The sequence below is a fragment of the Aricia agestis genome, chromosome 15, assembly GCF_905147365.1.
Source record: "Aricia agestis chromosome 15, ilAriAges1.1, whole genome shotgun sequence".
Classification (NCBI taxonomy): domain Eukaryota; kingdom Metazoa; phylum Arthropoda; class Insecta; order Lepidoptera; family Lycaenidae; genus Aricia; species Aricia agestis.
This window is the reverse complement of record NC_056420.1, coordinates 4,241,794-4,265,370: the sequence shown is the minus strand read 5'-3', so window position 1 is coordinate 4,265,370 and position 23,577 is coordinate 4,241,794. Positions and strand designations below refer to the sequence as shown.

At 37.2% G+C, this 23,577-nt stretch overlaps 4 protein-coding genes across 5 annotated transcripts; 2 read left to right on the top strand and 2 right to left on the bottom strand.

Annotated features, from left to right (window-relative positions):
* The first annotated feature begins 6,013 nt into the window (after positions 1-6,013).
* On the top strand, positions 6,014-6,963 carry LOC121734198 (cuticle protein 21-like). 2 transcript variants are annotated; one of them, XM_042124676.1, is made up of 3 exons: positions 6,014-6,032; positions 6,321-6,767; positions 6,831-6,963. In XM_042124676.1, the coding sequence occupies exons 1-3, from the start codon at positions 6,021-6,023 to the stop codon at positions 6,894-6,896; spliced, it is 525 nt and encodes a 174-aa protein (XP_041980610.1). In that variant the 5' UTR covers positions 6,014-6,020; the 3' UTR covers positions 6,897-6,963. The 2 variants fall into 2 exon arrangements, with proteins under 2 accessions (XP_041980610.1, XP_041980609.1); XM_042124675.1 differs by having other exon boundaries at positions 6,321-6,963.
* A 3,900-nt stretch (positions 6,964-10,863) lies between these two features.
* On the bottom strand, positions 10,864-14,692 carry LOC121734144 (WD repeat-containing protein 61-like). The gene is made up of 7 exons (XM_042124575.1): positions 14,583-14,692; positions 14,374-14,462; positions 14,018-14,166; positions 13,346-13,581; positions 12,625-12,812; positions 12,155-12,323; positions 10,864-10,987 (listed from the first exon to the last, which is right to left on the bottom strand). Exons 1-7 carry the CDS (start codon positions 14,598-14,600, stop codon positions 10,880-10,882), a joined length of 957 nt encoding a protein of 318 aa, XP_041980509.1. The 5' UTR covers positions 14,601-14,692; the 3' UTR covers positions 10,864-10,879.
* Positions 14,693-15,468: 776 nt separating this feature from the next.
* LOC121734277 (WD repeat-containing protein 61-like) lies at positions 15,469-18,256 on the bottom strand. The gene is made up of 7 exons (XM_042124774.1): positions 18,221-18,256; positions 18,006-18,139; positions 17,408-17,574; positions 16,902-17,137; positions 16,488-16,675; positions 15,943-16,114; positions 15,469-15,588 (listed from the first exon to the last, which is right to left on the bottom strand). The coding sequence occupies exons 1-7, from the start codon at positions 18,236-18,238 to the stop codon at positions 15,499-15,501; spliced, it is 1,005 nt and encodes a 334-aa protein (XP_041980708.1). The 5' UTR covers positions 18,239-18,256; the 3' UTR covers positions 15,469-15,498.
* Positions 18,257-18,520: 264 nt separating this feature from the next.
* LOC121734275 (pre-mRNA-splicing factor RBM22) lies at positions 18,521-21,422 on the top strand. Its single transcript, XM_042124771.1, has 7 exons — positions 18,521-18,730; positions 18,806-18,859; positions 18,933-19,426; positions 19,635-19,808; positions 20,206-20,348; positions 20,635-20,747; positions 21,086-21,422. The coding sequence occupies exons 1-7, from the start codon at positions 18,677-18,679 to the stop codon at positions 21,254-21,256; spliced, it is 1,203 nt and encodes a 400-aa protein (XP_041980705.1). The 5' UTR covers positions 18,521-18,676; the 3' UTR covers positions 21,257-21,422.
* Positions 21,423-23,577: the final 2,155 nt, after the last annotated feature.

The following is a 23,577-nucleotide window of genomic DNA, read 5'->3' as shown; positions in this document are numbered from 1 at the left end:
TATCTGTGTGATAATGTGTTCCAGCTGTGATTGACTCACTTTATATACCAGGCGCGAAATCTGACCTCGCACGATAAAAGTGTCAAATTACTTTTTCCTCCCACATTTTTTTGGAGTTTACTCTGTGTTTTTTCAAAGGAATTGACATATATAGGAGGCAATCGGAAAGGGATCGAAGAAATGCAAGACATTTTGCATGCGTGCATGCAATGCATGCAAAGTCCGAAATGGAAAGTCCGATATGGAGACATTGTACTAATCTACATATTTTATAATAATTATCACTCGCATTTTACTAACATAGTCATAAGAAATATTGTACTTTTACTAACTCTATATGGATCTGTTCTATGGTCTGAAATAAAGTGATTATTAAATTTATTATTATCATTATTAATGCAATAGCATGAGTTCGCAAATCGCAATAGGTTGTCTTTCCTCCTCTCCTCTTTAAAAAGCTGAGAAATGATGTATGTATCTACTGCAGTTTACAGCGGTTCTTCTTTCCTGTCCTTCCCTCATATTAAAAAGTTAGATAAGTACCTAATTACAGTAGTGATAGCTTAAAATTACAATACAATTTTTTTTTGTTAATCATTGTCAATCATAAATCATAACCAGTGGCGGATTTACCAATAGGCTAAGTAGGCCGGAGCCTAGGGCGGCAGATTTAGGGGGGCGGCAAATTTAGCCCCATTTTTTTATCTTACAGAAATAAAAAATCCCACCAAAAACAGTTCTTGTAAAATTGCCGAGACGACCACAATATATTAGGTTTACGGTTTACCCTGTGAAAAAGATATGTGATCTCATGTAGAGCCAAGCTTCTGAATCTACACGGCCTAACTCTACTGACCCTAATTTAAACAAATTCTTTCTCCTTGTGTGGTCGTCTCAAAATTTTCAAAAAATGTTTTTGGTGGGATATGATTGTGAACTAAACTAACGTATTGAATTTCAAAGGTCAGTTATAGGGGCGGCAAAAATTTAATAGCCTACAGGCGGCAAATTTGTAAATCCGCCACTGATCATGACACATAAAATATTATGAGTAAATTATTATCAAATTATCCAAAACAAAGTTTGTATATACGTTTCAACATACTTATTTTGTTAAAAAAGCTTTTGAATCAGCGCAGCTTTTAAGTGACCTACAAATAAAGTTTAACCGAGAAAGGGCAAGTGACATCGGATACTCAACTATTTTAATTGTCCTTACATTTACAGCGGTTATAAAATACCTTTATGTGGTGTTAACGTAGAGTTATAGAGGTTGGATTTTTGGTACAAAATTTACACACAGAATGCAGAGAAGCTTTTGTTTTAAAGCTAGATTGTAACTTAAAAAAGAATTCATTTTGTTTTAATTTCCTTTATAAATAGTATTATTTTAAACGTTTATAATATGTGCAAAATTAGAGTACGGAACATCCTTAAAATACACATACATATAACAGCTAAACATACAAGTCCTCCTTTTTTGGAAGTCGATTAACAATGTACTTATTTCAAACCAAATTCTAATCTGGTTTCTGTTACATACTAATTCGTAATTCATAAAAAAATCGGCCAAGTGCGAGTAAGACTCGCGCACGAAGTGTTCCGTACCGGTATAGAGCGAAAGTAGGTAAAAAAATGTGTGGGAGCCCCCCTTAAATATTTACTAAATTAACATTTTATTATTAATTATTGAAGTACAAATATAATTTAGAAAATTTCAAGAGCCTAGCTGTTACCATTATTGAGTACGAGCGAAGAAACCTAAAAAAATCACGTTTGTTGTATGGGAGCCCCCCTTAAATATTAATTTTATTGCGTTTTTAGTATTTGCTGTTATAGCGGCAACAGAAATACACAATCTGTGAAAATTTCAGAAGTCTAGCTATAGCGATTCTTGAGTTACAGCCTGGAGACAGACGGACAGACGGACCGACATCGTTTTTACCCTTTGGCTCTGTCCCCATCAGACACGGCGCAGCGCCGGCACCGTGTTACGGCACGACGCCGCCACCGTGATACGGTACGGCACCGCACCGTGTCACGGTGCCGCGTACGGTGCGTCCCTATTCAGTCGATATTTGCGCTCGAACGAGAGTGCTTGTCTGGATAATGGATATGGATCGCGAAAAAATTATTCTCTTGTTGTTACTAAGACGAAGATTGAAAAAGAATCATTAAATATTTTTTGAAGTCGGTTAAAAAGAAACCGAGGAAATTTTATCTATTATTTATTATAGATAAAATTTCCTCGGTATACATGACAATATTTGCATTACGCGACTTTGATATGTATTTTCATATTATGCCTCGTTTAAGTTTGGACACAAATTTTGTTCGGAAGTTTCACCAGAATAGGGGCGCGCGGTGCACTGTACAAATATTGTCATGTATACCGAGGAAATTTTATCTATAATAAATAATAGATAAAATTTCCTCGGTTTCTTTTTAACCGACTTCAAAAAATATTTAATGATTCTTTTTCAATCTTCGTCTTAGTAACAACAAGAGAATATTTTTTTCGCGATCCATATCCATTATCCAGACAAGCACTCTCGTTCGAGCGCAAATATCGACTGAATAGGGACGCACCGTACGCGGCACCGTGACACGGTGGCGGCGCCGTGCCGTGTCTGATGGGGACGCAGCCTTTGGGTACGGAACCCTAAAAACGCCGAATGATTTAAAACACATTCGTTGAAAACTTTCTTGCTCTAAATCCGCTTCTTGTATAATTGCATTGACCTATATCTGTCTCAGCCCCACACATGCCGATGTCATGTCAGACAAGGACACATAACAATAGTTAAATATTAACTTAATTGTATAATGGTTGAATATGTAATACTTGACGTGGTAGGACCACACCTCAAACATTACGGCCAAGGTCTTATATAGCACTCGCTTTCTTCGGACCGCTTTTTCTAATTGGACCACAAACAAAATTTATGCACCCATTAACAATTTTACGAAACATATTTCAATCACTTTTGCCTTTAGATATGTTTGGGTTGGTTAAAATAACGAGTTTAGTTAGTAAAGGAACTATTGATGTAATAAAGTTTAAAAGGCAGGTATTAGCAACAAAATTGACATTATCAATAGAATATTATAAGAATTATTATAGTGCCTATTTGTTTGTTATTAAAACACCGAAATATCTTATGCAAAATTCTATAGAAGGAACTCTGTTTTTTTTCGCTTAACGCGATTCTCGGGTAGCCGCACATTTTTCCTTGATTCTTTTTCGAAACTTAACGTATCTTCATATAAAATTGTACCAAAATCGATACAAACGCGTAAGCATGACGATTCACGATACTAACTAATATCTATATACAGACTACAGAGTGTAACAAAATTAAGTGATAATACTTTAGGGTGTGTATATGTTCCTAGTAGAGAGTTCACTGTAAAAGTAGCAGCACTGAAAGACTAATTTTTTTTCAATTTTTGTATGGGCAAGGGCCCGAGCGTCACGACTGACGAGTTTTCCCATACAAAAGTAAAAAAAAATTGATCTTTCAGCGCTGCTACTTTCACGGTGAACTCTCTACGAGGAACACATACATACCTTAAAGCATTATGACTTAGTTTTGTTACATCCTGTATAATACAAAACTCAGAGGTGATCTATCAACGCACAGCCCAAACCACTGGACGGATCGGGCTTAAATTTGGCATGCAGGTAGATGTTATGACGTAGGCATCCGCTAAGAAAGGATTTTGATCAATTCTACTCCCAAGGGAATTAAATCGGGGATGAAAGTTTGTATGAACTTTGTCAATTTTAAACCGATCGGGCTAAGACTTTGTATGATGCCTACGTTATAGTAGCTTTATGTACTAAGACGTAGGCATCCACTTAGAAAGGATTTTAATAAATTCTACCCCTAAGGGGGTATTAAATATTTGCTTTATTTTGTTTTTAATCCTTCGATCTCGGATTCTTGGAAATCTATTGTTATTCTATTGTTGTCGCGGTCACCGGTGGGCGGTCTCCTTATGGGGCTTGAGATGTTAATATTTGTTGTTTATATAGCGGCAGCATTAATACTTAACTTGTAAAAAAATCAACTATTTAGCTAGCGAAGTTCTTGAGATACAGCCTGGAGACAAACAGCGAAGTCATGTCAAGTCATTTTTACCCTTTGGATAAGAAACCACATTATGGGGAAAATTACCCATCTTTGTTATTGTGGGATAATGAGTGGTGGCCACTAGGGAAGATCTTCCGACCAAGCGAGGTGTTATGCCCGGTCAGGCCGAAGCCCACGTAATACATTTCAGCTGTCGTATATATACAGACGCGCTCAGAAAACTTCGATAGCGCGATGCAGGAATGTTAGGCGAATTGTGGGTACCGCCACATCACTCCCCCCCGAAGACCGGAGGTCGAATCTTGAAGTCTTGTCGCTTGAGTCGCCAGTGCCAGTGAGTTCCAGTGAGTCGGAACTGTTGCAGTGAGTACCAGTGAGTCGGAACTGTAAGCTGCTGCACGGGATCCAGTGAGTCGGAAAGCTGCCGTGCGGGGCCGGTGCTACGTGCTGAAAAGGAGAGATGTGCTCTGCTTGCTGACCGGTCGGTGTAGTGAGAAAGCCCGATGATGCCGATGCGGAGTCGCCCAGGCCGCGGTACATTGCGGCTAGTGGACGATGTACCCGATGAGGCGATGCTGGCTGGTGCGGTGCGGAGGGGTGGGGAGTGATGATGATGAAGGAGGCGTGTTCTGTCGAAGGTCACCAATGTGGGATAATGAGTGGTGGCCACGTGAAGCCCACGTGATACATTTCAGCTGTCGTATATATACCGACGCGCTCAGAAAACTTCGATAGCGCGATGCAGGAATGTTAGGCGAATCGTGGGTACCGCCACATTATTATACTATGTCGCAGACGAAGTCGCGGGCAGCGGGCGGGCTGGTGATTACAGATTCACTTGCATAATATTCGCACTCGATAGCGCTATCATCGATGTCGCAAGTCTTCTTTCTTTTTGATCATTTATCCAAATTAAACAAAAATCGTCAAGTGTTGTCGACCTTATCAAATCGATTCCCATTTAAATTACACCAAATATGGTCAAAACGACGCGCACTTGAACTTATCGCTATGTTTCTGTTCATATTACATCAGAATAATTCAGACTGTTGTATTTACCTGTGCAATTTTATCAAGAATACCCGTTTCTGATGAAAGATAAACTTTATTTATATTTTATACCTGGATACCACTCGGAGATTTAGTCCTCGTGAAGGTTTACAGAAGAAAAAATTAAGATACAGCTACAGCAGATTGGATACTACGGTAGCATAATGTTGATCCTTATGATCTGTGATACTGATATTACAGTAGCATAATGCTGACCCTTATGACAATCTAACAGCTTTTGCTTGGGGCTTCCCTAGCATAATATTGTCCTAGACCAGCATTCCCAACCTTTTTTAGCCACGGACCCCTAGAAAGTCAAGACTCAAGCACCGTTTTCACGAACCCCATCGGAATATGTATGGTCCAGAGATGACACCGCGGACCCCTGGGGGTCCGCGGACTACAGGTTGGGAAACATAAGTCTTAGACCTAGAGCCACAGTGAAGTCTAATTTTTTTTGGGACAAAAATCAAAATATCGTAGCGTATGTTTTATATAAAGCGATACCAAATAAATTTTTATCAAAAACCTGTACAATATCCACCCTAACACTCCTAGCTAACATCTTCTAGTTTTATACAGTGACATATAAGCTTGCCAACTTACGCTAATCTGTTATTTTTTGAGAATAAACGGATTAACTTTTGTCCCAGTTTACGTTTGTCTTCTTCTGTACTTATATTAAACTGTATAAGTTCACACAAGTGTATCAGGGTCAGCACTTAACAACAGCCTTCAACTGTACATATGCCGTACTGTGTACTGCCCCGGGCTTGCAATTTGTCAGCACAAAATTGCTCGATATCGCTCGCATATAAAAACCAATCAGTGACATACAGTTGCAGTTACAAACTGACTAGCAAACAACCAACAATGACAGCTAAGGTGAATAAAATTTAGTTTTTAAAAAATTCCTAGCTCTAGATAGTTGCATTAGGGAGGACTTTAATTTTTATTGAGAGTAGGCTTGTCATGAATTAATGTCCCTAAATGCTTTTAAACTATAAAAATTGGACATTACTCTACTAGTATCTGTAATAGGTGTCCTCATTTTAAGTGGCTATTCTACCAGACAAGCCAGCTTTTACTAAAGTTACCCCCTGACGAGTCTGGGATTCTTATCCGCATAGTGTATGCATATTAAAACCTAACAACATACCATATTTTCTTCAGTTCCTCATGATCCTGTCTCTGGCGGTGGCGGCTCGCGGCGGCGTGCCCGGGGCGCGGCTGGAGTACCCGGATGAGCCGGCGCACTACGAGTACCAGTACTCCGTGTCGGACGCCAGCACCGGCGACAGCAAGCAGCAGCAGGAGGCGCGCGCCGGCGACGCCGTCAGCGGCTCCTACAGCCTGCTGCAGCCCGACGGCCTCACGCGCCACGTGCGTTACTCCGCCGACGCGCTCGCGGGCTTCAACGCCGAGGTCACCTACGAGGGCGCCCCCGCCCGCGCCAACATCGCCTACGCCGCCCCTGCCGCTAAGGTAGCCTACTCCGCCCCGATCTCTTACGCCGCTCCCGTCGCCAAAGTCGCGTACTCTGCCCCCATCTCCTACGCTGCTCCCGTCGCTAAAGTAGCCTACTCCGCCCCTATCTCCTACGCCGCTCCCGTGGCTAAGGTAGCTTACTCTTCCCCCATCTCCTACTCCGCCCCATTGTCCTACGCGGCCCCGGTCGCTAAGGTGTCGTACGCGGCGCCGCTGTCTCAGGTGAGCTTCGCGTCCCCCGCCGTCTCCTACCACCACTAACTGTAGTCCTAGCTCATACCAATATTTATTGTACAAATAGTAGCAAATATAATTTGTTGAAGATTTATTTCTGACTTTTACTATGTCCTATGTTACCTTACTTATAACTTGAAAAATTTAAAAAAAAACCGTTCGCCTGGATAAAATATCAAGTCTCAATATGAATGAGGCCGTCTATAGACTTATCCACTCCATTTTAAGCTGGCTTCTCACAGCGTGTGATATCACAAGCCGCGCCGCAACCGCTCGAGCCACGCGCCGCGTGTGAAGGGATGTAACTCGCCTGTTGGCTCGTGCTCGCTCGTACAAGTCGGCTCGGCGCGGCTTGTGATATCACACGCCGTGAGAAGCCAGCTAATGAGATTTTTTTTATGAAATAAAGGGGCAAACGAGCAAACGGGTCACCTGATGGAAAGCAACTATCGTCGCCCATGGACACTCGCAACATCAGAAGAGCTGCAGGTGCGTTGCCAACCTTTAAAATTATGTCAAAACATATCTTTAGACTATGATAATATATTATAATGTTCAGATATTTGTAAAAGAGTGGAGAGATTCTTACAAAATATATTATTATGTGCAATAAGATCCAAGTTGAATCAACTGAAACAGTAAAATAGGTTGGCATTTATCTAACTTCTAACTAGTTATACGGTAAACGTTAGCTGGCTCATCTATTAGGTACGTACCGGACATAAAATATCGGATATTGCGCAAATCGCAATTCTACCAAATATATTTATCAACTTTATATCATGTCCGAAGGGGTGTGGGCCAGTAGGGGGCGGGAGGCCTGAATTATTCATGGGGCCGCATAGTGATTTCATCTCATTGAATCGAGCTGCCGGCGTCCGTGATTACGATATCTACACCGCGCCTGGACAATAGCTTGTCAGCGCCCACTTATAAGCTGGATCCAAGATATTGTTAGACGGATCTGATACAGCTAGAAAATTACCTAGGAAGCTGTTAAAAGAATTTATTACCTACTATTAAAAGCATGACGCTGCTCTGGACGTCTCCAGAAGACATAATCCCCTTTACTAATAAAGCTATTTACACGACGAATACATACTCTTTGTCTGCCACATTGTAAAATTCACATGTAAGAGAAAGATAACCTAAAAACTTGCTAGGGGAATAGCATTTTGCCAATGTATAGGGATGAATGATCGGTAGGACTGAAGCCCTCATAGTTTCTCCTGTCGTCGTCTGATTTTATAAAACCTTCGATTGCGCGATTCAGGATTAGCAGTCTGCCCCGGATTTATAAATAGGCCGTTATAGGCCACGGACTAGGGGCGGCAGCGTCCTAGGGGTCGGCAGCATCCTAGGGGACGGCAGATTACGTACATGGGGCGGCAGAAATAAAGTGACCTACCCCCATAAAAAAATATAAATTCGGACTAATTACAGTGCTAATTATTTCACCACAAATTTATGATGATACATGATACTTCCTCCTGCGAATAGCAGAGATGATGATGATAGATTAAAAATAGCAATAAATGAATTCGTCGTTCAGGTACGAAGAGATTGGTTTTTATCTGTGCCGCGGTAAATTGAATGAAGTTGATTTCCCGGCGGGCCGCGTAATTCCCCACAAATTAAGCCGATACTCAATTCACTTGCCGATGTAAATATTTTCCATAAATGCCGCCATTGCTGTTTCGATTTTTTTGTTTTTTAGTCTGTTATGTAGTTGACTTTATTGATTAACTCATGCACATACTGCATACATGATGCAGTACAGTAAAGAGTTTGTGGAAAATGGAAAACACTCATCTAGTAGTAAAAATAGAGTCTAGAGAAAGCCACACCAGAAAAGCCTCGGAAACGGGAAACATCTCTGTCTACAATTTTGCAATAAATGCCAGTATTCTCTACAAAAAAAAAACGATCTAGCAGTTAGGATCTATAACAGATAATATAAAACAAGTTATTTAATCTTTCCCTCCATAATATTACTAGTATAATGCTTGAGTATAAAGAAAACTAAAGTCACAAAGACCTTTACAAACACACAAGCTAATATATTTTAAAATGTCAACGAAAATACTGAAGTCGTATCAAAACTATTCACACTAGGGTATTACATCTAACACAATCCTCTTACGGCCAAAAATTAATCAAGGAGACGGCTTAGCGCTCCTCGCTTTGTATACAGGCGAAATCGATACACGGTGCCACAGTGTAATGTCATACAGTAGAGATGCGTGGCCTGTGGGGGATACAGGGACAAGAATACTCGAAAATCTATGTCATATTAGAACCCCTTTCTAAGAAAAATATTTACAAAGCTAATAATTCAGTAGTTACTGTTTCACAACTTCATGATAAGTGTCGGATAGGCTATCCGCAACCTAATTTGACAGATAGAGTAGGGGGCATCTGTCAAATAAGTTGTGGATAGCCTTTCCGACACTATATCTGGTCTAAGGGCTATTCACCAATTGACTTGACAGATCGAGTATGGAGAATCTGTCAAAAAAGTTGTGAATAGGCTATTAGGCACTTTATCAGAAAGTGGTGAAACAGGCCCTTAGGACCTGTTTCACCACTATCTGTCTGCCAGGTTTTATCTAACACTTTTGAAAAGTCATTTAGCAAAGATGGCGAATTAGGCTGCGTGAGTATTTTTATTCGTAAGGAAATATGTATGTCTCTTATATCACCATAGGCACTTAGTTCAAAATTATTTGACGCAAATTTTTAGGCGACCTGACAGTAGCGTAACTCGCGATTTTCTTGAAATCAAACCCTATCAGCAAAGGGACAAGATAACTTGTGTCATAATATGTGTGGATGTCTTGCTACCTCAAGTTATCTTAAATCACGCTATTGTATGCGTGCTCTTCCAGCAGTCTAGTATACAGACGGTCTACTATATTTTATATTGTGCTAGATGCTACAGTTATTTCACCTGTAACGAGTCCTTATGTCATGGACATAAGGGTTATAGTAGAATTACATAGCTAAGAAATGTGGTCGCACCGTACGTACGGCTGCGTCAAACCTATAAATATCTGCTTGGACTGGCTTTTATAGGTATTAGACGGATTCTGTTTTACAATCTTACTTAATAATAAATATAGGTAGATCCAGACTATGTATAGAGGTTATGTTATGTATTATGATTTAAATATGATTGTATGTTTTGTCTTTTGACCTTGTTCGATATGATAAAAAGTGACTTCTATACAGGTGTGCATATTCTTATTAGCAACTAGCAAGGTTGATATTATGTACCATCGAGGAATTCATTCCTAGGCAGAGACAGACCAACGTCATTTGGTCGGATCATGTCAATTCAATAAGAATCAACTTCTCTGATAGTACTCTCTATAATATATATTGCGATATTGTTGCTTGTCGGTTAAAAACTGTAGATAAATTTTTCGCAAAAATACTGTTAAGGTTAGGTTTAAGATGTTATGGACAGACGCATGGACACGTCCACAGACATGGATCAAGATAGATACCGCATGTGTATGTACTTCGCGTGCCATATCGCGTTCCAAAACGACGAGCAATGCTCGTCTTTCGAAAGTCTGATCTTTAGTCTGCTGTCGGAATCGGACGTCAATCGGAATTTTAAAAATGCCTAAATGTCTAAAAGTGCCGTATTGAGCTGTAGAAATTCAAATAGAAACGTTGGCCTTGATAATGGACACGTTTCTTATCATCGGTACGTCACAGTGGTAGGAAAAAGAGTGACACGCTCGTTTTCATACAAATGGAGCGACATGTGGTATCTATCTTGATCTATATCTGTGGACACGTCACACTTTCTTATGATAATATACCGAGCTCCATTTTAATTTTGTCGTGGGTTATAATATTATTATAGGTACATACTATAAATATCGCAAGTTAAATCTATTTAAGACACGACAGGCGACTTACCTATAACTTATCTTGAGCAAGGTATTTGAAGATATTATTTAACGAAGAAGTAATGTAAAAGTGAGTTATAAATAAGTTTATTTCTTATCATATTTAGGTAGTGGACACTCATATACATTTAAACTTTTGTCTTTGGACACCGATACTAACATATTGCTATCAAAGTTGAATTGTAGATCCCATACCTGAAATGAAAACATAATATTATTATATTTTCTTTATTTTTATATCTAATATTTTTCAGATTTTCTATCGATACTGGCGCTAAGTGCAAATTTCATTTTGATTTTTACGACACTTATACCTTCTACATTTTTATAGACCACAGTAGTCAGTATCATGTATGACAGCTCGATAAAAATAGAAAGGGTTAGTGCTCAGTATTTTATTTTAGGCCTCTTTGGTACGTTTATACTTTATATTACTGGTTAATTTGTACTGGCAGATATTGCACCATTCGAAGAAATCGATTCATAAACAGACGGATTTGGTCGGGCCATGTCAACTCAATGTAATGGCGGCCATACACCATACTTCCTATCGTCCAATCGGCTGATAGTGTGTAGGAGTGGATTGGCATAACTTATGCCAATCCACTCCCACACACAGTCAGTTCTAGCTGATTCAATCGGTAGCGTCATGCCGATTGGACGATAGGAAGTATGGTGTATGGCCGCCATTAGTCTGTCGGCTTTTAAGAGGAGTCCACACCGCCGTTTTTCCCTGTTTCCTCCCTGGATAATGCCGGTAGAGTTATGATTTTTTTCCTGAATATCTATGGCCACTATTAGCATGTCCCTATGTTTTCTTTTTTTTCATAATTTTATTATTAAAAAAGATAAAAACGTCCAAAAACCCAAAAAAATGGCCAGATTTTCCTCTGTGTTCAAATACCCAGAAAACAAAATGGGCTAAAATATACAAAAAAAATAAAACATAGGAACACAGCTCAAGCCTTGCTTTAATTCTTAATGAAAAAAGTACTTAAATCGGTTAAGTTTTGGAGAAGGAATCAGCGGACAACGAATCGAAAATTTTCTGTTCTTTTATTAGAACTTTTGTCGTGTTGTCTCTATCGCGCTCTGCGGTGGGAGACTTGAGATTCGTAAGACATATACAATATACAACGTATACATTTTCAAATACCTATTTTCAATTTCTCTCGCCCTTGGTGTATCCTCTTAAGTCTTAACGCGCCCAAATTATGTAGGTCCGTTATCTGCCCATTAATCAACGCTTTTGATAGTACCTTCATAAACGCTTTAGTTTTTAATAGCAATCTAATAGTTGTATGCTGCTTATTTAAAATAATTTATTATGACTTTTGACAAATTAATAATTTAAAAACTCACCATATCCTTATGTTCGTTAAACATATGAGCAGTCTTAAAGCCTTTCAGATTTGCGATGGTTACGCTGCCGTCGGCTGCAGCAGCTGCGACGCGCGTACAGTCGTACGATATTACCGCCTTTAACACCCAGGACTTAAGGTTCAAATTGAGGAGGAGGTTGCCGCTGCCACTGTGAAAAAGATGAAAGTAGTTTAATTCCAAATTTTTTGTTCTGTAGTAGTTACGTTTATAAATTAAATAATTCATTCATGTGCTTAATTCCAAATTTTTTGTTCTGTAGTAGTTACGTTTATAAATTAAATAATTCATTCATGTGCTAAAGTCTAAACTCTTAAGTAGGTTACGTCAAGTCTAGTTTTGGACTAACCTATGAAGTGGGCCATGAATGATTTTTTGTTGATAAGCTACAGTATAGATTTAGGTAAATATTGTTTACAAAAATTCCAGGCACTTCAGATTATTAAACTTACACATCAAACAGCTTGACATATCCGTCATCAGAGGCGGACACCAGCAACTCAGAGTCAGGCGAGAAGTCCACACTTCTAACTGTGTGTGTGTGCGCCTCTATAGTGTGCACCAACTTCCCCTGTACCACATTGAACACACACACATAGCCGTCAACAGACCCGCTCGCTATGTACTTGCCGCTGTTACTCTAAAATTTTAAAGTCTTGTGTTGAGCATACATTTTCTTGCATAATAAGAAGTATATTAAGAACTATAATAGAAAATCAAATTTTGTAAAAATATATATTATGGCACACTATTACAGCATAATAATGTGATTAATAAGATTTAACAACATCCAAGTATTATATGTATCATCAGAGAAATAGTTTATGAGTAGATGGTAGACCTATGTTACTGGCTATGCTTAGTCAATGTACTATCAGAGAAGTTGATTCCTGGCAGATGGGGGACCCACGTAGTTTGGTCTTGTTACGTCAGAACCAGCTAACAGATCACAATTAACATTGAATTGACATAATCCGACCAAATGAACTTGGTCTGTCAACTGCCTAGGAATAAATTTCCTTGGTGGTACATATAAGCTTTATATTAAATATTATATTATGTTAACAGAGAAATTGTTTTAAAAGTAGATGGTAGACTTATGTTACTGGCACAAGCTATGTCAAGTCAATGGAGTAACGTTGCTGTAGGCTAACAAATAGTTCTGTCACTTACCCATGCAACACTCAATGCAAACTTTCCTCTAGTATCCAGGACTTTATCTTCAACATTGTCCACTATATCATACACATACAGCTTTCCTGTATGACCACCAGTCACTACATGGAAGCCTCCAGGAGAGAATGCCACCTTCCACACGTCGGTAGCACCAGTTTTTATCTCATGCACTTTTCTACCCGACAGTACTTCCCAAATTATTAGGGTTGAATCTAAAGATGTTGATGCCAATTCTAAAAATAGAAGAAGGCACATATTATACTATTCATACAGATATTATAAATGCGAAAGAGTGTATGCCTGTCTGTTATGCCATGCTAAAACCATTGACCAACCAATTTTAATGAAAATGTTCTTTTTTTTTGTCCTGGGAAAGCACACAGGATATATTTTTAAAATACTTTTAATCTTAAAAATATAGTGGTGCTTTTTTCCCTAACAGTACTAAAAATATAGTACAGTTAGGGAGAAAAATTAAGTCTTCATTAGCTAAACAATAAACATATAATTATACAAACAGCATTTTTGTAGAGTCCCCTTTTATGTGTGTTATTAATATTATTTTATGTGTTATGTAATACTAAAAAGAAATACAAAAATAACCCAGCCAAAACATCTGATTATACTATGTTAATTGCTGATCTATAAAGAAGAAAAAATAATCCTTACTCTGTCCATCAGGGCTGATGGCAAGGGATACAACCGCCATGCAATGACCTTCCAATGCATGTAGCAAGTTCAATTTGTTTTTTTCAAAATGCCAAACTTTTACTTTACTATCTAAACCACCCGTGATTAGGAAATCTTTTTTGCTGTCTCTGGAAACAAAAGAAATGACACTCACCCAATTTACACAAGACTAAAAGTAGAATAGGTTTAAGTAATTATATATATTCCACTATACAATAACCTAAACTCTTCAGAAACTTGTTATGCAGTTTGGCAGGCTAACTTGAAATCTGATTTTTCGAATAAATAATAAATTTATGTAAAGAAGACTGAAGAAAAGGAAAATAGAGGGATACCTTGGATTTCCGGTAATATTTATTTTCGCCCACACGCAGCTATAAATAGGTTCATCGTGAGCGTTTTCCTTTTTATTTAGAATAGAATACTGAAAAATTAATAAAACCAGGTTAAGCATAAATATTCGTAAAACAGAAGGTATATTCTAAAACGGTCCAAAAATTTAGTAGTTTCTAATTTAAACTATGAGGAAATGTAATATACTTACAACAGCCGCTGCAGGCATTATGTATCCGTATTAATTAAAATGATCATAAAGTAACAAATACCTAATAAATATATTAATTAAAAATATTTGTAGAAGATAGTTTCCTCGCGTTTTGTTTACCAATTTTGACAGCTGATGATCCATTGTCCGGCCAGCTGACAGTGACATTGACACCGTGTTTTTTTTTTTAATTTTAGCATATTATTAACAAAAGTATTCCAACATTCAGCTTACCTGATGTGGTTTTAAATAGAGTAAATGACTAGTAGATTGGACAGTACTAGTCATTGGAAAAAGCACAAAGACACCAAATTAATAATGTTGCTTTAAAAACTGACTGTTTTTCTTTAAAAACAGGAAATTTTTAAAGCAACATGCATAAATATTGTGTTTTTGTGCTTTTTCCAATGACTGGTACTGTCCAATCTACTAGTCTAATACCTTAATTTAATTTGGGTCATTCCCTCTCAGGAGTCAGAAAAGGTCTAGAACTCTGAACTCAATAAGACACGGAGACAAAATGAACTCGAAAATATTCGAAATGGGTTTTTCGCTTTCCAAGCGGAATATAACAAGCTCACACAGATAGTATCTTACTTGTTATGAATGGATCTATAATATATTCATGGGACCGCTCAGAGATTTATGATCACTCAACATTCAAACAAAAATAAAAGGGAAACGCGCAGGTTTTCATATATCTTTGAATACCGATCGCCTCCACCAATTTCGCTGACTGACCGGTTTTAATATGTCCGGGTTTATTGTTCGGTTCCATGTGTATATCAAATGCTTAATATCATTAACAATTTGAAAAACAGCAGCCTGCATCAATAATTTATAATCCGAAAGGGATAAGCTCTACAGTAAAAAATAACAAGTTATGTAAAAATAATATTAAATATATTTTTGTTTATTACAATGGGCAGTCATAAATATTGATGCTTTTATCTTCTGATATTGATACTATCTTATTGCTATCTGCATTAAATCTCACTCCCCAGACCTAAAAATAAAATAAAATATTAAAATTATTAATTGGTTCAGTATCAAATCAAAATTCACCACAACTGGTCACCTCATGAAACATAAAGAGGTACCAGACTCTGTCACATATAGTCTGTCAAAAAAGGGAAGAAATCCCTTTTTTTCTTAGATTGATTTGAAAGGGATGATATATGTAATTGATTGTACCGTTGGTTCTTGGTGGTAATGCATGTTGAACACTTGCAGTGTGAAACAACAATGAAAGGGATCAACAGTGAAAGGGATGACACTACAATGACACTACAATGTTGCCACTTTTTAATTTCTTCACTTTCTTGACAGACTATAATATATTCAAATACTTTTTGTTTACCTGGTCACTATGTTCTTTAAATACATGCTGACACTGCATACTATCTAAATCCCACACTCTGACACTGTGGTCAGAACTACCTGACACAAATCTTTTGCCGTCAGGTGAAAATGCAACAGACAAAACCCATGATGCATGTCCTGATAGAGTACCAGCTAAATTGGCATGCACTCTGAAAAAAAAAGAAATGATAACTGTTATTCATAGAGAAAAATAAATATATTATACTGGATACTGTTATTAATTTAAGGTCATTAAAATATCATTGAAAGACAATAAAATGCTAAAACATCTTTGCTACTGCTTTCTTACTTATCTGTGATAAGTACTGTGATAAGTGAATATATAGAAATTAAGTCATTGACCTGTGTAAGTTGTCTCTTACTCATACAAAAAAAATCAACATTTGGCTTACATTATGTAAGCCAAATGTTGATTTTTTAGAATGCAAGTTTTTTATGCTATGTAAGTTAGATAGCATAAAAAACTTGCATTCTAAACTGAAAAATAAACAATGCAGGTTTTAACAAAACAACAGTACTCACACATCATACAACTTCATATGGCCATCATCAGACGCAGTCAATAGCAACTGCGAGTCCGGAGAGAAACATAAGCTTCTGATTGGCATGGCGTGACCTTCGAGGGTATGGACCAGCTTGCCTTGTGCCACGTCAAATATGTTTATGATCCCGTCTAAAGCACCACTTGCTATATATTTTCCATCTGGACTCTGAAACATGAAATCTCTGAGTATAAACATTTTCATTATTATTTTACTTTCTATTCTAGATTGCCTATCCTTTGTTCATCCACTAACTAGGCGTTATGTGAGTTTACATCTATTTGTTAATTTTCCTTTCATCTTAAAACACATTGATAGCTTTGCATTTAATTTTTTGTCACTTTTTTAGAAAGATGCAGCCTGCCAGTAAATATTGGCAAGGTACCATACTTACATAAGCTACACTTAGTGTAAATTTTCCTCTGGTATCTAATGTCTGCTCCTGTTTTCCACTCTCCACACTGAATATTAATATTTTCCCTGCACTGCTTCCAGAGATCAGGTGTTTTCCATCAGGCGAGAAGTCCAAAGTCCACACGTCATTGGAACCCGTCTCCATTTGTTTAATCTTTTCTCCGGAAGCGATATCCCATAGAATGAGGGATGCATCTTGAGAACTAGTAGCCATTGCTGAAATACAATAATCTAATTTGTAATACAAAATTTATTTTACAAAACACAACAAAAAATATAAATAAATCTTAATTTACATTACCACTAAACTGTAAATTGGACAAGATAGGCAAACTAAGGATCAAATCAAACTTTTGTAATTTTGTGAAATGTGAACAAGACCTATTCTGCTCTAAATCTTAGATACCCTATTTTATCTCACCACTTATTTAGTTACTTTAATAAAATAAAATGAGGACAGCTAGTAAATAAATAAAATTATCATACTTTTTCCATCGGGGCTTATTGCAATAGAAATGAGTCCAAGTGAATGCCCTTCTAGTTCATGTTTCATTTCCAACTTGCCATTATCCAACTGCCATATTTTCACGACGTCGTCTAGCCCACCAGTAATTATGTAGTTTTCTGTGTGCTCCTCCTCTTTGTTTGAATCTCTATAAGAAATATAACAGTTAAAAGCCAGTTAAAACACACTCATTGGCCTCTGCAGAATATCAGTGCAGCGGGCTTGCTTGCTGCGTTTGCTGAGCTGGGGCTAATTTTTGGTGTCACACAGCATTAGTAAATTAATTTTATAATATTATTATAGTCGAACTATACGACTGACTTATATTATGATATATTGTGTGATGCTAAAAATAAATCCATTCATAAAATATTTGCCTAACCTTCAATTTTCATGACAGACTGACCTAGCAATTAGCATGTATGTTATTTAGTGACAGTTGTACAATTTTAAGCAGAAAACAACTGGGAATGGCAGAATTATTATGGTCTCATAAGTCATAATATATAGTACGTACTTAAGACATACAATAATTATTATATTTTGTACCTATGCAATGATAGAATAAGAAACACTCACTGAGAATTTTCATTATTTTCTGCATTTTCCTCATTCTCCTTGGTCTCTTTTGGCTTTTTATTACTTATTTGACTCCAACCACAACACCAGATAGCCTCTTCATGAGCATTTTCTTTTTTAAGTTGTAAATAGTACTGAAAATAAATAACAATATTGCAGTTAACCGAAAACATTGTTCAGTTTTAAACACATTAAAGTATAAAGTAATCACTTACAAGTGTTGTTATAGACATTTTTTTCTTATAGATTATAATATTGCTTTATTCTTTTATAAACAAAATTTTCACAAAATCACAAATTCACAACTACGCCGGTGAAGATTAAAGATTTCTTCTTTTCCTTTTGACAACCGTACAACGAGACTTTGACAAATTGACATCTGTACTTCTTCGTAAGGAAAAAGAATTTTACAAACTAGTTTGCCATGCGGCATGCCCACAGGCCATCATTCATTCGTCAATGAGATTTGAGATTTTGAGCATTGTCATTGACCTAGAATGAAGAAGAAGAAGTAACACAAAGAATAAAGATGGCCGATGGCGTGTCGTTTCTCAAGTCGATGTTGTGAAATTTTTTGGAGGAATTCTTCATTTTCTTAACTACGTGACGATAGTGACGACGAGTAGTTTGACCGTGTTGTATATTTGCCAATATTTTACTTTTTGTAAAGTATGGCAGTCTCAAAATCTACCAATACGTATAATCGACAGAATTGGGAAGACTCTGTAAGCATTTAAACATTATTCTTACGTTTTTAGCTCAGTTAGCTTTGGATGTTAATTTGTTTTCTTCTTTTACAGGATTTTCCTATACTTTGTCAAACATGCCTCGGAGATAACCCCTATATACGAATGGTAAATAAACACTTATTTTGTTACCTCTAAATTACGACTAAACGATGAATTTATCTTAATTTTGTATTTGCAGACAAAAGAGAAGTACGGAAAAGAATGTAAAATATGTGCTCGACCCTTCACCGTTTTCCGTTGGTGCCCCGGATCAAGGATGCGCTTCAAAAAGACTGAGATTTGCCAAACATGTTCCAAACTGAAAAATGTTTGCCAGACTTGTCTTCTAGACTTAGAATACGGCTTGCCAATCCAAGTCAGAGATGCGGCCCTTAAAATCCAGGACGATCTGCCGAGGAATGAAGTGAATAAGGAGTACTATATTCAGAATTTGGATAGCCAAATGTCTAAGTTTGATTCGACACAGCCGAGCAATTCTGCTTTGAAATCAAAGGGTGCTTCCGACTTGTTGTTGCGTTTAGCTCGTACTGCGCCATATTATAAGCGGAATAGACCACATGTGTGTTCATTCTGGGTGAAAGGGGAGTGTAGGAGAGGCGAAGAGTGTCCATACAGGCACGAAAAGCCTACCGACCCTGATGACCCATTGGCTGATCAAAACATCAAGGACAGGTATTGTATTGCTCATTGTTTTGTGAACTTGAACAAAATATTTGCTACTAAATTATGGTACTACAAGAGAAAGATAGCTTTTGTCATGAGTTTGTTATATTACTGTAATTAGAGATTAATTTTACAGTTCATTTTAGAGATAATAAACTTGTTATGAGAATAATTTTACTAGCAATTTAACATTATAACTCGAAACTGTATTTGACAGGTACTATGGCGTCAATGACCCTGTGGCTGAGAAGCTGATGCGCTGTGCTGCGGCCATGCCTGCTCTTCCACCTCCTGAGGATGTGACAGTCAGCACCTTGTACATCGGAAACTTGCCTGATAATATTACTGAAGAAGAACTGAGAGGACATTTCTACCAATATGGTGAAATAAGGTAAAGTGTAATTGAAAAATTAAGGATTGAATTTATTTTCATTGTTAGGGCGTTCGTGCACTACACGGAATTTTACCATCCGGTGTTCATAACTTTCACGTTTGCCATATAAATAAGGTAGGAAATCGGGATGCCGCGCCGCGCCGGATGGTATAATACGTGTAGTGCACAAACGCCCTTATTGTTATTTCTAACATACATAAAATTCTTTTTTGTTATTTCTAACATATATAGTTTGTAAAATGTACAGGTCGCAGCTAATGTAAATAAGTAGAAAATCAATCAAAGTAAAGCTTTTTTCATTTTATGTTAAAAGATGAACTAGAAATAATAGTACTTAAATATAGCCTGTTTTAGGCAAGACGGAGTTTTGATACATTTACACACAATTTCACAGGTCATTAACCTTGGTACCTCGAGCGCAGTGTGCATTCGTACAGTACACAACCAGAAGTGCTGCCGAACATGCGGCCGAGAAGACTTTCAACCGTCTTGTCATTGGTGGCAAGAGGCTCACTATCAAGTGGGGCAAATCTCAAGGTATGTAAATAACAGTGAAGCTTAAGCTTTTGTCAATTTAATTTAGTATACAGCAGGCTGATACTTGAGTGTCTGATAAAATGATTTCTATTAGTGGGACTTGAAAAAGTCATGTATCTGAGCTTGACATTAACATTCATTCTTATGGTCTACAAAACAGTTGGGTAAGTTCTGTGCTTGGTTGATTGAAAACCACCATAAGGTTAGCAGAGTTGGTCTAGACATTTATGAGTTTTATTAATACTAAAAATCTATTTTTAAGCTAACTTTTTAATATTTCAAACAGGTCGCCAAGGAATAAACGAGAAGAATGATCCCGCTCCTGCGTTAGAGCCGGTGCCTGGTCTGCCCGGCACCCTGCCGCCACCACCGGCGTTCTTGCATCCATTCCCACCACAGGTACAGTGGCTTTATACTTTTTATTTCTTGCATAATGGTAAAAGAGTTTGTAAATAAAATTAGTACATTTTGTCAAAAAATTCTCTTTAACTCCCGCACACTGCTTTCGCGTACTTAGCGTATCCAAATCAACATCTCAGCTGAGCATCTGAAAGTGGATAGTGATATAGAACCATTCCAACTAGACTTTAATTACAAGAAGTTTCCCGAACCTTCAACATTGAAATGTTCGATTTTCTACGTGCTTCGCGATCGAATTTTAGTTGAAAGTTAGTTCATAATTTTCTTCTAAAATTGGGTTATTTACTCATTTTATTAAGCACAATAAACCTCCCCAGATGCCGCCGCCAAACCGCGCGAATGACTTCTTCAACCTCCAGCACTACGGCGGCTGGGGGTGGGCTCCGCCCCCGCCCGCGCCTGCGCCGCCGCCCCCCGCGCCGCTGCACTACCCCAGCCAGGACCCCGCGCGCCTCGGACACGCGCACGCCAATACGCCGCAGACGTAGTGACGTCATAATACTAGTATAACGCCTTTAGGTTAGTGCACAGTTGAAAAATGCGACTACTGTAGCCCGACATAATGTGTACCTTATGGCGATCATCAATCCTTCAGAACTAGTTCAAACTATTAGTAGGGGAGCCCAGAGTGCTATTCGTGTAGGTACTTGAGCGTCATGGGGTCTCCATGACGCTCGAGTACCTACACGAATATTATAGCTATTATATATTAGGTTTTTTTTATTTTTACATTAGGTAAAGTGAAACTGATACAAAAATAGTAAGAGCGTTTTTTACTTTAGCGGTGAGTTTAGAAACTGCAGCCATTTTAAAGTTATGAAAAAGAAAATATATTCAGAAAATTACTTATTTAGGTAAATCATAACAGGATTTAGGCAACAAGGACTAAACCATTTAGTTTAGCACAACATAAAATAGTTGCGAAGCTTAGTTAGAAAAATATGAAGCTTTATTTTTTTATATTTTAAAATGTCCCTTCACGCTCACCTAACCTTTAAATCATCAGTGCTTTATGTGGAAGCTTTTTAGGTATCTTAATCTGAGTTCTGACAGATCCGTGGACGTTTCAATACTCGAAAATAACTTTTTTTAACCCACCACGTGAGAAATCTGATTTTACCATGATAACTAGACACAATCCCCGCGTTCCACTTGACGTTAAAAACGATCAAAACGCTCAAAATAGGAGGCATTTTGAGCGTTTTGATCGTTTTTAACGTCAAGTGGAACGCGGGGAATATGTCAGAAGCCTGTAAAACTTATTCTGACACGCTCGAGCATGTCGCGAAATCCCTTCTGGGCTTCCCTACTATATTATCCGACAGACAAAAATGTATGCATTATTTTTTTGACTTAACTCAAATAGTTTATTATAGATGTAATACCAAACCAAATATAACATTTTACGTAAGCATATGTGATTAGTTCAATCAAGTTATAAGAGAATTGTCTACAAACATGCGCCGAAGCGTCGGCAATGAAATCAAGCAGTTTTTGCAAACGCCATACAATATCAGGGATTGGGTAAGCTCAGAGACATTTACCAATTATTATGAAGTGATTGATGTATTATATTGTGCATAAATGTAAGAAATAAAGTTTCATAGCAACAAACTGTTTCAGTAACTCCTTTTTTTTTCCTTTTTTTGTAGGCCCTTAAGGTCTTTAAGTGTCAGTTATCTCCAATGCTTGTGAGTTGTGACTTGTGACTAATCCAAAAAAGAAACAATGGGTCCTCACTCCTCATTCTTCTATAAGGTCGCTTAGATAAAATATCTTTAAATAAAGCTTTTAAAATAAAAGATGATTTTTCGGAAACTATATTTAATATTAATTAATAAGTTTATAACATGACTTATTGTTACAAAATAGTTAAACATTTAGTAAAATCTACACCTTCTCTTACCTATCTGGGTAAGGACGGTCTGAATTTAATTTACAATAATCTAGGCCCAGATACTAAACAACTATTTAGTGTGAAATTTAACATAAACTAATTTTTATAATACGAAAAACAAATTAAAACACATCGATATTAGTTATTGTACATTTTCATACAACACTTATACATATTAGAAGGTATTTTACAAACATGTTGTGAATTATTTTTACTGACAAAAAAACCAAGAAAAGCCCATTATAATTTATAGGACTAGGTACAGCTTTACTTAATTTTAATAATATTGTGCTAAGGTATAATAATATGGTAAGTAACACACAAATATTAAGTAAATGGACCGATTAGATCCAATGTAAGACCGAATGAAGCGAGAGATTTATTTACAGTGCATGGAATGTCTAATACATATTAGGATCTTTGAACAATTTTTAGATATTTTTATTTTTACATGTCGCAACACTGACATCTTTAGAACAGTTTGAAAAGAGGAACTAAGTTTTTGAGTAATAGTGCTTTTATATTTTATGTGGAACACAGATAAAATACTTTTGAATTCTGTATAATACGATATTATATTATTACATTTTTGTGAAACAGTCATCGAGCATGTACCATAATAGAGGCGTAATGTATTCTATATATTTTATGCGAAACACATCAGTTTACGTTTATTACAAGTTATAAAATATATATCACGCTCTTACTTAAACAGAACCGACCAATGGCAACGTGGCCGCGACGCAATCGGCCAATCAGAGCACAGTTAGCGATGCATTTTGGCGGACTTTGTTTTCATACATAACATTACTGCTATAATGGTAATGCTCGATAATATCAGTGAACAAAATAGCTTTTAAAAGCCAGTGATTTTATGTCTAGTCCATTTTAATACAACTGTTTAATACATAA

Excerpts from the sequence above, each read along its gene's own strand:
- LOC121734144 (XM_042124575.1), bottom strand. Across the intron at positions 13,582-14,017 it reads CATCAGCCCTGATGGACAGA|AATTGGCATCAACATCTTTA; the intron begins GTAAGGATTATT and ends TTCTATTTTTAG. Across the intron at positions 12,813-13,345 it reads TTGCATTGAGTGTTGCATGG|AGTAACAGCGGCAAGTACAT; the intron begins GTAAGTGACAGA and ends TTAAAATTTTAG.
- LOC121734277 (XM_042124774.1), bottom strand. Across the intron at positions 17,575-18,005 it reads GAAAATAATGAAAATTCTCA|AGATTCAAACAAAGAGGAGG; the intron begins GTGAGTGTTTCT and ends TATTTCTTATAG. Across the intron at positions 15,589-15,942 it reads TTAAAGAACATAGTGACCAG|GTCTGGGGAGTGAGATTTAA; the intron begins GTAAACAAAAAG and ends TTTTATTTTTAG.
- LOC121734275 (XM_042124771.1), top strand. The coding sequence starts at position 18,677 with ATGGCAGTCTCAAAATCTACCAATACGTATAATCGACAGAATTGGGAA. Across the intron at positions 18,731-18,805 it reads GACAGAATTGGGAAGACTCT|GATTTTCCTATACTTTGTCA; the intron begins GTAAGCATTTAA and ends CTTCTTTTACAG. Across the intron at positions 19,427-19,634 it reads GATCAAAACATCAAGGACAG|GTACTATGGCGTCAATGACC; the intron begins GTATTGTATTGC and ends TGTATTTGACAG.